The sequence below is a fragment of the Liolophura sinensis genome, chromosome 8 (genome assembly GCF_032854445.1).
Source record: "Liolophura sinensis isolate JHLJ2023 chromosome 8, CUHK_Ljap_v2, whole genome shotgun sequence".
NCBI classification, from domain to species: Eukaryota; Metazoa; Mollusca; class Polyplacophora; order Chitonida; family Chitonidae; genus Liolophura; species Liolophura sinensis.
The window spans coordinates 28,559,460-28,573,527 of NC_088302.1; the positions used below are offsets into that span (position 1 = coordinate 28,559,460).

General features: G+C 38.6%; 1 protein-coding gene across 1 annotated transcript in view; it reads right to left on the minus strand.

The window, feature by feature from the left end:
• Positions 1 to 3,401: 3,401 nt before the first annotated feature.
• Positions 3,402 to 14,068, minus strand: part of LOC135473642 (serine/threonine-protein phosphatase with EF-hands 2-like) — a 59,906-nt gene continuing 49,239 nt past the window's right edge. Inside the window, exons 7-16 of the mRNA XM_064753504.1 lie at positions 13,835 to 14,001; positions 11,926 to 11,962; positions 10,230 to 10,379; positions 9,676 to 9,759; positions 8,645 to 8,830; positions 8,150 to 8,301; positions 7,526 to 7,632; positions 5,579 to 5,745; positions 5,188 to 5,272; positions 3,402 to 3,912 (exon numbers count right to left, since the gene is read on the minus strand). Of these exons, the coding sequence (XP_064609574.1) occupies positions 3,551 to 3,912; positions 5,188 to 5,272; positions 5,579 to 5,745; positions 7,526 to 7,632; positions 8,150 to 8,301; positions 8,645 to 8,830; positions 9,676 to 9,759; positions 10,230 to 10,379; positions 11,926 to 11,962; positions 13,835 to 14,001 (1,497 nt within the window). The 3' untranslated portion in view covers positions 3,402 to 3,550. The remainder of the gene's footprint in view (positions 3,913 to 5,187; positions 5,273 to 5,578; positions 5,746 to 7,525; positions 7,633 to 8,149; positions 8,302 to 8,644; positions 8,831 to 9,675; positions 9,760 to 10,229; positions 10,380 to 11,925; positions 11,963 to 13,834; positions 14,002 to 14,068) is intronic.

Here is a 14,068-nt window from a genome sequence, read left to right on the forward strand (position 1 = left end):
ACCATATGACGAAATGAAGATGTCATATTTCCTGCATGTTGTTCATCGAGCAGCTTCTATCCGAGAATGAGGGTCAGTCAATTGTTCTCAGTCTGTCGCTTTAGTTACGTGCACTGAGAATTACATCGAATCCACGGACTCTCAGATACTCAGGCTAGATAAGCTTGTTAATTTTTAGTTCTCAGAATACGATTTCCACCCCTTCCCCCCACCCCCACCCTTGAGCATTATGACAACTGGAAAACTAATTTACCTACGACACATCATGTTTATTTACACCTTTCCATTTTACCTCACTTTGAATCCCACAATGCACTACACATATCGTCAGTGACCTCATTATGATACAAAGTGCTGGCGACATAAAACTATTCCGTAAGTTTTTCTTTACTTACAAGAATAGATGGATGAGCAATTAACAGTATCACTTAGTAACTCTAAGGACCAACATAGTATCTTCTCATGAATACAGTCTCGTGAAACAATTAAAAGGGCACAAACCTATCAAATACTTAACATATTAAAGGGCAATTAACACTTTGTCAAATCTCAACACACTAAACGGTAGTAGTAAATTTTATAATACTGTTAGGTAAATTTTTTTTACACCCTAAACCAATCAGCACTACATACCGGCATGACAAAGCACTTATGACAAGCTCCGATCTCAACAAAGAACTTAAATAAACGAAAACCTTTTATATCATTAAACTTGATATTCCTTCAGCACAATTATTCACACACAAAAAATTGGGTATATCTTGCCTGCGACCATAATCAACAGATATAGTTTCCTTCAAAGGTTTCTTTGAAATCAAGATTACTGTGGTTTTTTTTTTACATTTCTGTCAATTATCTTTCATTCACAGAAACAATCAATCTACTGTACTGGGCATTATTTGTCAACATTTCCATTAATGCAACAACAATATCACAGTTCTACAATAATAAACCGGTCTGGTATAAAGCATTCAAATACTTAACACCTGTGCCCTAACCCCTTTCAACCAGCATATACTTTAATAATTCATTCACAAAACATGCTTTAATCTCAAAAATCTTACCACTTTTAACAGTCAATTTCTGCCACCTTTCACTCGTCAACATACAAGTCAGTAGATATCATATTAGCCTAAATGCCAAGGATCAGTGGATTCTTTGTCTGAAATATTTAAATATGAAAAGGATTCAACTGACTGGTTCAAAAATGGTCAACATCAGATTACTTGATTATTATTCATTTGCAGGTTTACATATTTGATTGTTACTTAATGCAATACTCAAGATTTGTTCACTTCTAAGATTTTTAGTAATATGCCCCCCAACCCAACCCACCCCTGCCCCACCTCTAAATTTGGCAGTTTCAGAAAATATGGAGAAACACATGTACACATACTCAGCAGTTCAGACCTCCTCACATGTGAAATGAAATAAATAAATAAAAAAAATGAAGCAATGTTCTTGAAAAAAAAACCCCAAAAACAATATTGGTAAAAAAAAAAGAGAGTTTCACAAATTTCAACAGTCTTACTTAGTTTAGATAGATGTATCTTGCTCACAAGATTATATCAGATGAACACGAAGACACACCCACAAACTGAGAGGTTTGCATCAAGATGCTCCCCACTGCATTCAAAAGGGGGCATTAATGCTGAGAAGAGAAGAGAGGAGAGGAGAGGTGGAGATGCAGCCTGCCCTGTAGAACGCATACACTGACAGGTTACCATCAAGGGATTTGACACAAGTGATGAGCCACTTTGCAATCCCATGTTCAACACACAGATGGATATACATGTATGAGCAGAAGACATCGTGATTGGAGGAGTACAATAGTGTACACACCTAGGTAAATGTCTCTGATTAACAGATCATTCAACAGAATGATACATATTCACTCTTTTATACTCTTTTAGATAGTCTGCTGGGACAATGACATAATAGAAATCAACTGTAAACCAAAAGAAAAAAATTTCACATTCTGGTCAAAGTTTATTTATTTCTTTACTGATTTGATTTGTGTTCACCACCCTGCTTGAGAATTTTTCATTTAACTGACGACAAACAGGTTCATGTGTGGAGAAAACTGGAGAGTCTTGTGTTAATCCCGGTGTTGATGGCGATTCTGTATCCCTTCAGGCAAAGTTCTTGAAACATGTACATCAAATAGACAAGTTATTACTATCTATTTGATATATACATACCTAACTTCATTACAAACTTTATAAATTCCAGCATCTTTGATGTCAAACAGAGCAAAAAGCTGATATATGCTATCCCAGTTATGATTAACTTAACAAGGCCATGCAAGCATGCAGAGTTCTTCACTGAACTATCAGCACTGACAGAAATGTCTTCTTTTCATGCAACTGTGACATGAGGTCGACAACAGTCATTATTTATTAAACAATCTTATAAAAGAGGGGTGCGACACAATGACCCAGGAGCCTCTCACCAATGCGGTCACTGTGAGTTCAAGTCCACCTCTTGCTGGCTTCCTCTCTGGCTGAACTTGGGAAGGTCTGCCAGCAACCTGCGGATGGTTGTGGGTTTTCTCCAGGCTCTGCCCAGTTTCCTGCCACCATCATATATGTGAAATATTCTTGAGTACGGCGTAAAACACAAATCAAATAAAAATAAACATATAAAAGAGAGCACAAGTATTCACAAAACAATTTCTCACATGTATATATGTAATAGGTTTAGCTTACAGATATCACTGTAAAAAAATTGAAATACAATTAATTTAAAAATTAAATTAAATTAAATAAATATTAAAGAAATAAAATACAACACAGGAACAACAGGTACCAAATTTCAGGGCTCAATCATTTGGGACAATAAGGAGAAGACTGTTAGAGTAACTGGGATTAACAGTAAATACTGTATTCGATATACATGTAGCCAACTTCATTACAAACTTTAGGAATTCGAGCTTATGAATCTGCCATTATTCCTCATGTAATGGCCATTTGAGCATTTGCCTGGAGGTGCCACTTGTTTCAGTTTCCAAAATGGAATTAAAGGCGTCTATATTGCAAGGAAGGTAATATCACACTGGAGACACAAATGAGCAACAGTGTTATTTTACCTGAATTATTCCATCTTAAAGAAGAACTGTATGGGTATGTATATGTATAAATGCAATATTGAGCATAGAGCAAATTCAGACTGAAGTTGACCATCTAGGTCTTGGATATCATAGGAGAAACTTTGGAACAAAACTAGGCAAAGTCTCTAACTTGGCACAAACTTCCAAAACCTACCATAAATTGTGAAAATGGTTCGCTATCCTGCCCTACATGAATACACTGGTCCAACACAGCCCACATTACAGGTAACCTATGATTTAGGTTGCCGAAAAAAAAGGAATGTTTCCATCTAAAGTGTTAAATTTTGGTTCATGTTTATGTATTGAGGCAGAACTTGGGAACCACACACATGTAGACACAGCACTGGCTGGTCACAGAAGAGAATGAGCAGGCGAACAGAGAACTACTTATACAGAATTCTCACGGCTAATGTCTCTGGAGACATTTAGGGAGAATTCTGACTAGTAGTCACTCCCTTTAGACGTCACCGACTTGGAGCTGACGTTAGACACTTGCTTGTCTGGCTTTTCATCTGTTTGATTAGATTCCACCTCATGTAGGTCTTTCGTTCCATCGCGGTGCAAGTCATACTGTGACAATGTGGAGTCCATTTTTATTGGTGAATCGCCAAGAATCTTAACTTCTTTTCCTTCCATATCCACCAATCGGAATGCTTCTAGAAATTCATTGAAATCTATTTTGCCATCCTTGTTAATATCTATGCTACGGGCCAAATCAGCAACCTCCTCCTTCTTGATGGGCAGTCCAATATGTTGACTAAGAATACTGCAGGCATCAGAAAACTCGTCCATGGTAATGTAACCTGAAATGTATCAAACAGAAACTGGAGGCTACAAAAAGTGTTTTACCCAAGTTTCATCAACCCCCTTCTCCTTTACCAATGGACAATACTGAGAAACATACCCATTTATATCGGGTGCTGCAATCTGATCAAACCCTAAGAAAAGTGCATATTAAGTATTAAAAAGATATGTAAAATCTGGTAAGAATGAAGAAAGAAAGCAATGATCTGGTGAAAAGGTGAAAAATTCTAGCATGGACTAGCTGCGTTGTATCATGGAAAGGGGAATTACTTCCAAAATGCTTTAGGCATCTGAGTTTTATCACAAGACATAGTTATTGTACAACTGAAGCTTGATCCTAGTTATGTTGCAAAAGAGCACAGTAACATCAAAGGGATTATAAGCATACAACTATTAAGTTTTACAATGTCATGCAGAACAAGTAAACAATTCAAAAGTTTTGACTAGAGAATGCTTTGTGAATGCAGTGGGTGATCTGGCAGCTCAAGGCCAGCGTTTAGGCCACTTTACAAAATTGTCTCTAATTTGGATAAACTTGTCTACTAACTTTGTAGCCATGTTATGAGACAGCACCATGGTTTGTTCACATTGGCGGTTGCTATGGTAACAAAGGTTATCTTTAACTTTCCTGGATTTTGTTGTTATAACAAATCTACCCAAAATGGTGCAAAACTGTCTGTCAGAAATATATCTTCTGGGAAGAGAACTACAGTGAGAATGTTGTTTGATGTGTCAACAAAACATCGAATCCTATTTGCAATTTTTAAATTTAAGCGAGAAATTTTTCAAACAGTGGTTTTAAAATTTCCATGATGACTTTCTCCCTGATTATTCTCATTATCAACAGATCATTTAATAATGTTTGAGCATTTCCCTAATGATTTGCAAAAAATGAAGGCCTAATTATTTTGGATTATGTTCAGCTAAATTGAAAGAAAACGCATATTTCTGTTTGTTACTTAATAATTTAGCAAATCCATTAAATCCAATATGCTGTACACGTGTAGCTTATAAATATACACTGTTGTAACATTGTTGGTTGTTGTTGTTAGGGTAAGGCTAACTGGGAAGTACAATCATTACAGAATAACAATTTATAATGGTAAACTTTTTGGGACCTGGGCTAGACCTTGCAGTGTTATTGCAACAGCGGGGATTCTGTGAATCTACAGACATAAGCGACATCTGGTGACCAGGCCAGGTGTCACATGCCTTGTGATGGTAGAGTGAGCTGAGGTCATGTTTCAAATAACTGTGAATAATATGGAACTTACCAGAATTATCTTTGTCTATCAGCCTAAAAATTGTCTCCAGACTGTCTTTGTTCTTGTACAGGGTTTCTGTAACTGTGGGACCATTCTGAAACATAAACCAACCCTACAAATAATTCTATTTACCTGAATGATATTTCACCACCACATTCAAAGATGTTTTTAAATGTAAACTGGTAAGAAAAATAATATATGTACATAATCATAATTTTTGGACAGCCATGGCATTTTCCTTTGTAATGACTTATTTTTCAAAAACCCTGTGCTCTGGTCACTTTGAAACTTAAAAAATCCCCACTAATATTATGCTGATAACCCGCGACAAAACCAGCCCCAAAACAAGTAGCTGTGACAAAGCTAAGACAAATGTCTATGACAATGCAGTTAAACTGACCTCAGTGAATTTGTGCTGAATCTTGAACTGTTCAAATGTGGTTTCATAGATGACCATGTTGTGATTTGTGTCTGACTTGACCAGTTTGGTTCTCAGAGTTCTCCAGGGCAGGTCCATTTCCAGGATGTTCTCCATACAGGAGCACCACACACTGCTGTGAATCTTACCTGATAACAACACACCAGACATTTTACCATCAGCGTACTCTTTAATATAACCTAGGCAATTCCCTGAGAATTCCTCAATAAATGTAGATCACAACTGTTTAAATCATCTTTTACTTGTAAGTCACCTTTGTAGCATGCTAACTTAAAAAAAATGGGAAATTTGCATGAATAATGAACCAATATGAGAGTGAATCAGAGTAACTCTTAAGTCTTACCTGCTTTCTCCCCATTGTACCTCTCAAATCCTCCCTCCCCATTGTAATGCTCAAGTCCCACCTGCTTTCTCCCCATTGTACCTCTCAACTCCTCCCTCCCCATCGTAATGCTCAAGTCTCACCTGCTTTCTCCCCATTGTACCTCTCAACTCCTCCCTCCCCATTGTAATGCTCAAGTCCCACCTGCTTTCTCCCCATTGTACCTCTCAACTCCTCCCTCCCCATTGTAATGCTCAAGTCCCACCTGCTTTCTCTCCATTGTACCTCTCAACTCTTCCCTCCCCATCGTAATGCTCAAGTCCCACCTGCTTTCTCCCCATTGTACATGTACTTCTCAAACTGCCCTGCCTTTCTCCCCATCCCAACTCTCAAATCCTCTCTCCCCAATGCAACACTCAAGTCCCACCTCCCCACTGTTCCTCTCAATTCCTCCTCCCCATTGTAACTCTCAAATCCTACCTGCTTTCTCTCCATCGTAACTCTCAAATCCCACCTGCTTTCTCCCCCATCAAAACTCCCAAATCCTACCGGCTTTCTCCCCATCAAAACCCTTAAATCCTACCGGCTTTCTCCCCATCAAAACTCTCAAATCCTACCTGCTTTCTCCCCATCAAAACTCTCAAATCCTACCTGCTTTGTCCCCATCAAAACTCAAATCCCCCATTGTAATTCTCAAGTCCTACCTCCCCAATGTGCCTCTAAAGTCCTACTCCCCTATTGTACCTCTGAAGTCCTACCTGCTTTCTCCCCATCGTAACTCTCAAATCCCACCTGCTTTCTTCCCATCAAAACTCTCAAATCCTACCTACTTTCTCCCCATTGTAACTCTCAAATCCTACCTGCTTTGTCCCCATCAAAACTCTCAAATCCCCCATTGTAATTCTCACGTCCTACCTCCAAACTGTACCTCTAAAGTCCTACTTCCCTATTGTACCTCTCCAGCCCTACCTGCTTTCTCCCCACCCTATCTGTCAAATCCTGATTTCTTCCCATTGAACCTCTCAAAACCTACCTCCTCATTGTAATGTTCAAGTCCTAAATCGCCATTGTAACTCTCAAATCCTCCCTCCCCATTGTAACTCTCAAGTCCTACATGTATCTCCCCATTGTAACTCTCAAATCCTCCCTCCCCATTGTAACTCTCAAGTTCTACATGTATCTCCCCATTGAAACTCTCAAATCCTCTCTCACCATTGTAACTCTCAAGTCCTACATGTACCTCCCCATTGCAACTCTCAAATCCTCTCTTCCCATTGTAACTCTCAAGTCCTACATGTACCTCCCCATTGCAACTCTCAAATCCTCTCTCCCCATTGTAACTCTCAAGTCCTACATGTATCTCCCCATTGAACTCTCAAATCCTTCCTCCCCATTGTAACTCTCAAGTCCTACATGTATCTCCCCATTGAAACTCTCAAATCCTCTCTCCCCATTGTAACTCTCAAGTCCTACATGTATCTCCCCACTGTAATTCTCAAATCCTTCCTCCCATTGTAACTCTCGAATCCTTCCTCCCCATTGTAACTCTCAAATCCTTCCTCCCCATTGTAACTCTCAAATCCTACCTGTTTTTTCCTCATCATAACTCTCAAACTGCTTCATTAACTCAGACTTTGAGGAGATGATTTTTTCTCGCAGGTCTCTTAAAGCAGATGCTTCCACCATGCTAATCCTAAAAAAAAACCATAGGTAAATGTATCGGTTACTTTGACTGGTGTTTGAGCGATGCTGAAAAATATTCCATTTAACTAAGGCCTTCCAGGTTAACAATAGCTAGATCAAGATTAAAGGCCTTAGAAAGTTTTGATAATAAGATCACAAACTATTTCACACAGTAACACATTTGTAAAGTTATAAAGATTTAACTTCAAATAAATTCTAATGAAAATCTAAAAAAAAAAAAAACATTACCTGGAAGATTTCATATTTTTTAACTGTTAACTATCACTCTGGTGACAGTTCTGTTAACAGTATGTAATTCAAGTATTGAGGCAAAAGTACTAAAACATCACTGAAACAATTGAAGGCCAGTTTTGTAAAGATCACAGTTTTGTAAAAAGCTTTTTTTTCAAAGCCATTTTCATTTCAGCATATAATGCAAATTTTTCCCTCCAACTCTAACTGATTTCATGCAACTGCTATCAGATTCTTATGGCAACTCAAAATTGCTCCTGTTGGTTTTCTCTTACCGTTCTGTGAGGGTGATCTTGCGTTTTTCAATCCTCCGACTGGCCATGTATTGAACTATGTGAGGCTGTAGATCTGGTTCTTGCAGCTTGACATAAGCACCCTTGTTGCTGCCAATTTCATAGTAATTTGATGCGGAAAATATAGTTAATACCTGCAAATACATAAAAATGGTTAGACGTATATGTACAAAAGCAAGCAGAGTATAATGCTTCCAATAAACATAGTTAAAAAGATACTAAAATATTACCTTACAAACTTTCATACATAAAACTAAAGTGTTACCTGACAAATATCTGGAAATGAAACTAAAGTATTACCTGTCAAACTTTCAGACATAAACCCAAAGAATTACCTAACAACTTCAACTGGGTTTGAGCACATAATTAGTACCAAATAAGGTATATATGATGAAGCAAATTTGAAGCAGATTTAAACACAAAATTATATCAGTTATAAGAGAAGATGATCCAAATGAGACAATATTTTGAGCTGACCTTGCCATTATGAGTATACTCATATCCATCAGGTTTACATTCATGAGAGCGAATCAGCAACTGTAAATTGTGTTTGGTGAGAATCTGCTCCGTGATATCTGGCCCAAAGTAACTGCCTCCTCCCCGGAATGTGTTTGGCTTACAACCCTTCTGGTGACGAGGGTCGCTCCACAGGATGTCCAATATCTGACCAATCAAATGACAGCTACTTATTTCTGTTACATGGACGACTGATACATGAACTCTGGTTCATTTATTTATTTATTTATTTGATTGGTGTTTTACACAGTACTCAAGAATATTTCACTTATATGACAACGGCCAGCATAATGGTGGGAGGAAACCGGGCAGAGCCCAGGGAAAACCCATGACCATCCGCACATTGCTACCAGACCTTCCCACTTACGGGCAGAGAGGACTTGAACTCACAGCGACCGCATTGGTGAGAGGCTCCTGGGTCATTAAGCTGCGCTATAGTGTGCTTACCACTTGAGCCATGGAGGCCCCCAACTGTGGTTAATAGACAGTGTAATGTAGGGCACCATTCGGCACATTGATAAAATCATTGGGAAACAAAATTTATTACCATTTATTTATTTGATTGGTGTTAAACACCATGCACAACAATTTTCCACCCACGTAATGGCAGTCAGGTTTATGGATGGAGGAAACCAGGGCAGCTGGAAGAAAACTGGGGCAGATGGAGGAAACCACCACCCTTTGGCAGGAACATGTGCCTGATAAACCTCATGACTTATAATAAAGCCATACCCATAACAGTGACGGCTGGATTTAAGCACCCGATCTCCTGGACCCAGAAGCTGAATCAAAGTGAGTTCGAACTGTCTAAGCCAGCAAGGACAAATCATTTTCCAGTATACGGAACACTGATATGTAAATATGTGTACTGCTTCCTGATAGGGGTCTTTATATTTATAGGAGAATAGTAGTAAACCAATATGTGTGGATTACATGTAACTGAATGCTAAATGCTCTGAGTATAAACACAGTCACACGGAGTACACATGTACCTGTCTCCATTCCACCAGGTCTATCTCATTGGAGGAGGCGTGACTGAAGGTTTCTGTCACTGGTGGCCGCAAAGCTGATAAATACTGTCAAACAGAAATACACAAAAGTATTAAAAGTTATTCTTTAAATTCCAGGCTTTAAACTGCTAGCTTATAATTTTTGTGCATTTGAGAGGCTATGTTTCTTTTCTTTTTTTTTTTGTTCCTTAACTGTGGTATGTATCAAAATAGTAATGGATTTCAATGACGTTTGGCGAAAATTTGGCTGGCAGACAAGGAAGAAATCATTCTTATTTATCAACCAAATTCTTGGAAATGGTAAAAATGACGCGCAGCCTGTTCTGCCTCTATAGTGTTCCTCTAACTGTTTTATGCATTCTAAAAGTTTCACAAATAAAAGTTGAACCCCAAAGATTTTTTTACCTACAGTGAGAGTTCAAGCTGTATACCACTGGTGAAAAGCCACAGAACTTCATGTAAGGCAACCTCTTGACAGCTTAATACCTGTACTTGCTCTCTAGAATTCAGAATGGTGCAGGGACTCAAGAACCTACCTTATGACGGTCAATCTTTGCCAGGTACTCCAGGTCGATCTTGTCAGAAATCCCCCCGTGGGCCACCAACACCTTACTGTCAATCAGGGTTGCTAATGGCAACCAGCTAAAAACATCCTCAAACAGTTTTATGATTTTGGTTGCATGCCTCTGAAAAAGATTATAAGCCTAAAACTGTATGACAATAGAATAATTAAACTCATGTGAAAATATTTGTACACATGTAGTACGTGTCTGGTCATTATAGGTTGGAAGGGCAACAAATCTTAACATGATACTAAGCACTGGTCTATAACTCTAACCAACATAAATATTTTTTTTCTCATTTCTATAGGCAATTACTCAACATTATGGACCTGATCAAGCAAATATTCTTTGTCAGGTCAGCTACATTACAGAAATCCTAGCTGCGTTAACATTCTATGTTTTCTCCTCTGCTTGCACCGATGTACACGTACATCTACATAAATACAGTCAAAATCATGGACATCTACAGTACAGGCCTTTATGTTCAATCCATAGAGCAATGACATTCATGCAACATACTGGCTTCGGATAATGAAAAAAATGGGCAATTCTTATAAAAAGCCACATTATGTATACCAGATTAATTCCTTTAGGGTATTAATTATCTCAGCATCAAAGATGTGAAATCCATTAATCATTGGCCGTCACTACCGATACTACAGGAAAGGAAATTTATAGTCTCTTCCACTGCTCCATGAGATGGTAAAGAAGAAATTAATTAGAGCAGAATGAAATGGTTGATTTGTAGCCATGGCAACCTATAGTATAACTTCAGGCTGAGTAAAACTGGTACAGAGCCAAAATTGGATAGTCATAAGATGGTGGAATTATGAAAATGGAATGCTGAAATTATTAAAAAATGTACCGTAAATCTTCAATTTTTCAACTATTAAAGCACTTTTTTGTCAGTGGAATTTACCCATACAATTTTTATGAAAACGACACTAAAATGACTTCTTCTTGTCATTAAAGACGTAAGCCTCATAAAACCATGCACATTATTTCTCTACACCCCCTAGGTTCTCCGAATGTTTCAAAATATTGGCTGCAGAGGTGTTTGAAAAGGTTGAAGAAGCAGTACAAGGGAGCCAGGGTGGCAGTTCTCTAATGCATGTAAACACTGAAGGAATGATAAATGATTAGTTATACTAGACCTGTTTGCAAAAAGAATATCACATGTTTATTTCATTTATAGCTTTCGTTATAACAAACATCTCTTCAAGTGGATTAGTCTGTGTGTCAGTTGGATGTTGATTGGTTTATTTGTCTGTCAAATGGTAACCCCATCTTTACACACCAGTCATTCACTATAATAATAAGGGACCTGAGTACAAAATGACATTTGACCCTTTATGGTACTCGTCACCATTATTGCAAGTTAGCGCTCCATTTAGATGGCTGTTTTACACCGGGGTCAACAGCCAAAACATGGCTTTAAAGATCACAGTTTTCAAGATTCTTGTATGAGTTCTCAAGATTCTTGTATTAGTTCTCAAGATCCTTGTATTAGTTCTCAAGAAACATTCCAGTTCTTTGCAAACAAATAAAACTGAACTGTATGAACTTCTTTTATGGAGTGTATAAGGTTCAGCAAAAATTATTTCAAAGAGGTCCTACATGTACAACCTCTTAAACTTGAGAAATATACTAGCAAAACACAATTCCATACCTTGTACTTGCCCATTATTTCTTTAATAAACCCGTACCTGAAATATAACACAAAATATGTTATTGCTGTGAGAGTATATCCAGGTAGTGCTACTAACATCTACAAAAAGAAAAAAAACAGTTCAAATCACTCTATACATGTGTTTCAGGCAATGTGTAAAGTGATAATTCATTTTTACTTTGCAATAAAATAAAAAGCCTTAGTGCTTTGTACAACATCAGAACTTGGTACAGGACAACATATACTAACATCTTTATTTACACAATTTTAATCGTTAACATAACATAAAAACATTAAACGAAGTTTACTACAGACTCTAGTACTCACCTGCATGATGCCATGCTCAATCTGCAAAATTGTCTCTTCTAAAACTTACCAGACATTCTTTACAAGCTGAAAATGACTGCCTTTTGTTTAGGTTAAAGTCTACAAACTTCCTTTCTATTACCTCTGTTCATCTACAACCACATTTGTAAGATTTTCAGCTTCATAGAAATAAAGCAATCCTGTTGATTTTGTCTTGATTGCCTCTGTTCAGGTACAAATCTGTTATTTACCTATGGTTCATAACGTCACACCTGTGGTTGTCTCTGTTCAGGTACAAATCTGTTACTCACCTGAGGTTCATAATGTGACACTTGTCGTAGTCTCTGTTCAGGTACAAACACATCTGGTATACTCACCTGGGTTCATAATGTGACACTCGTGGTTGTCTTTGTTCAGGAACAAATCTGTTACTCACCTGAGGCTCATAACTAGACACCCATGGTTGTCTCTGTTCAGGTACAATGCACATACATAGCTGGTATATTCACTCGTGGTTGTCTCTGTTCAGGTACAATGCACATACACATCTGGTATGCTCACCTAAGGTTCATAATGTGACACTTGTGGTTGTCTCTGTTCAGGTACAAACACATCTGGCATGCTCACCTGGGGACACTCGTGGTTGTCTCTGTTCAGGTGCAAACACATCTGGCATGCTCACCTGGGGACACTCGTGGTTGTCTCTGTTCAGGTGCAAACACATCTGGCATGCTCACCTGGGGACACTCGTGGTTGTCTCTGTTCAGGTGCAAACACATCTGGCATGCTCACCTGGGGACACTCGTGGTTGTCTCTGTTCAGGTGCAAACACATCTGGCATGCTCACCTGGGGACACTCGTGGTTGTCTCTGTTCAGGTGCAAACACATCTGGCATGCTCACCTGGGGACACTCGTGGTTGTCTCTGTTCAGGTGCAAACACATCCGGCATGCTCACCTGGGGACACTCGTGGTTGTCTCTGTTCAGGTCTCTAATCTGCGCCACATGGGGTCAAATCATTGACAGCAAGGTGTGCAGGTCTCCTGACTAGTAGGCATACATGTACATCTCTAAATATACCCATGAATGAAATCGAAGAAAATATTAACACTATCCAAACACTATCTGGAAGCATGACCACACCAAACAAGAAATTTACATGCACAATGTACATTGCAGACGAACTGATTAGTCAGGTTAAGCCTACGTGGAAGTCACCTCACACCGGTACCTGGTGAACCGTTGTCTGCTGAGAGCCCTCATTATGCAACCAATATGTGCACAAATGTATTTTAGCTAAAAATGAATTTCACTGAGAAATATCTGTCACTAGCTTCCCGTGTCCATGTAATTCCAATTTAGTATGTCAGTCTATACGCACATTTTGTTTCTTTACAGTCGGAACAGTCCTCCTATGGCAGAAGAAGTGTAAACGCATGTGTGTAGATGTGATCTTCGTAATTGCCTCTGTTCACTCACCTGAAGTTGATAATGTGATCTTCGTGGATGCCTCTGTTCACTCACCTGAAGTTCATAAGGTGATCCTTGTGATTACCTCTATTACTCACCTGAGGTTCATGATGTGATCCTTGTGATTACTCACCTGAGGTTCATAATGTGATCCTCGTGATTGCCTCTGTTCAGGTACACTTCATTAGGATTGACCAGAAAACAAGCAAACAGCACTGACGATACTTCTACAGATGAGGGTCCACGGTCCACAAAGTCACCGTTAAACACATATGGATTGTCTACAGCTGGAAGACCATTCTGGACAGGAAGTAAACAGGGCAAATAATATTTGTGAATTTTTTTTTTTTTTGCTTAACGAGGCTCA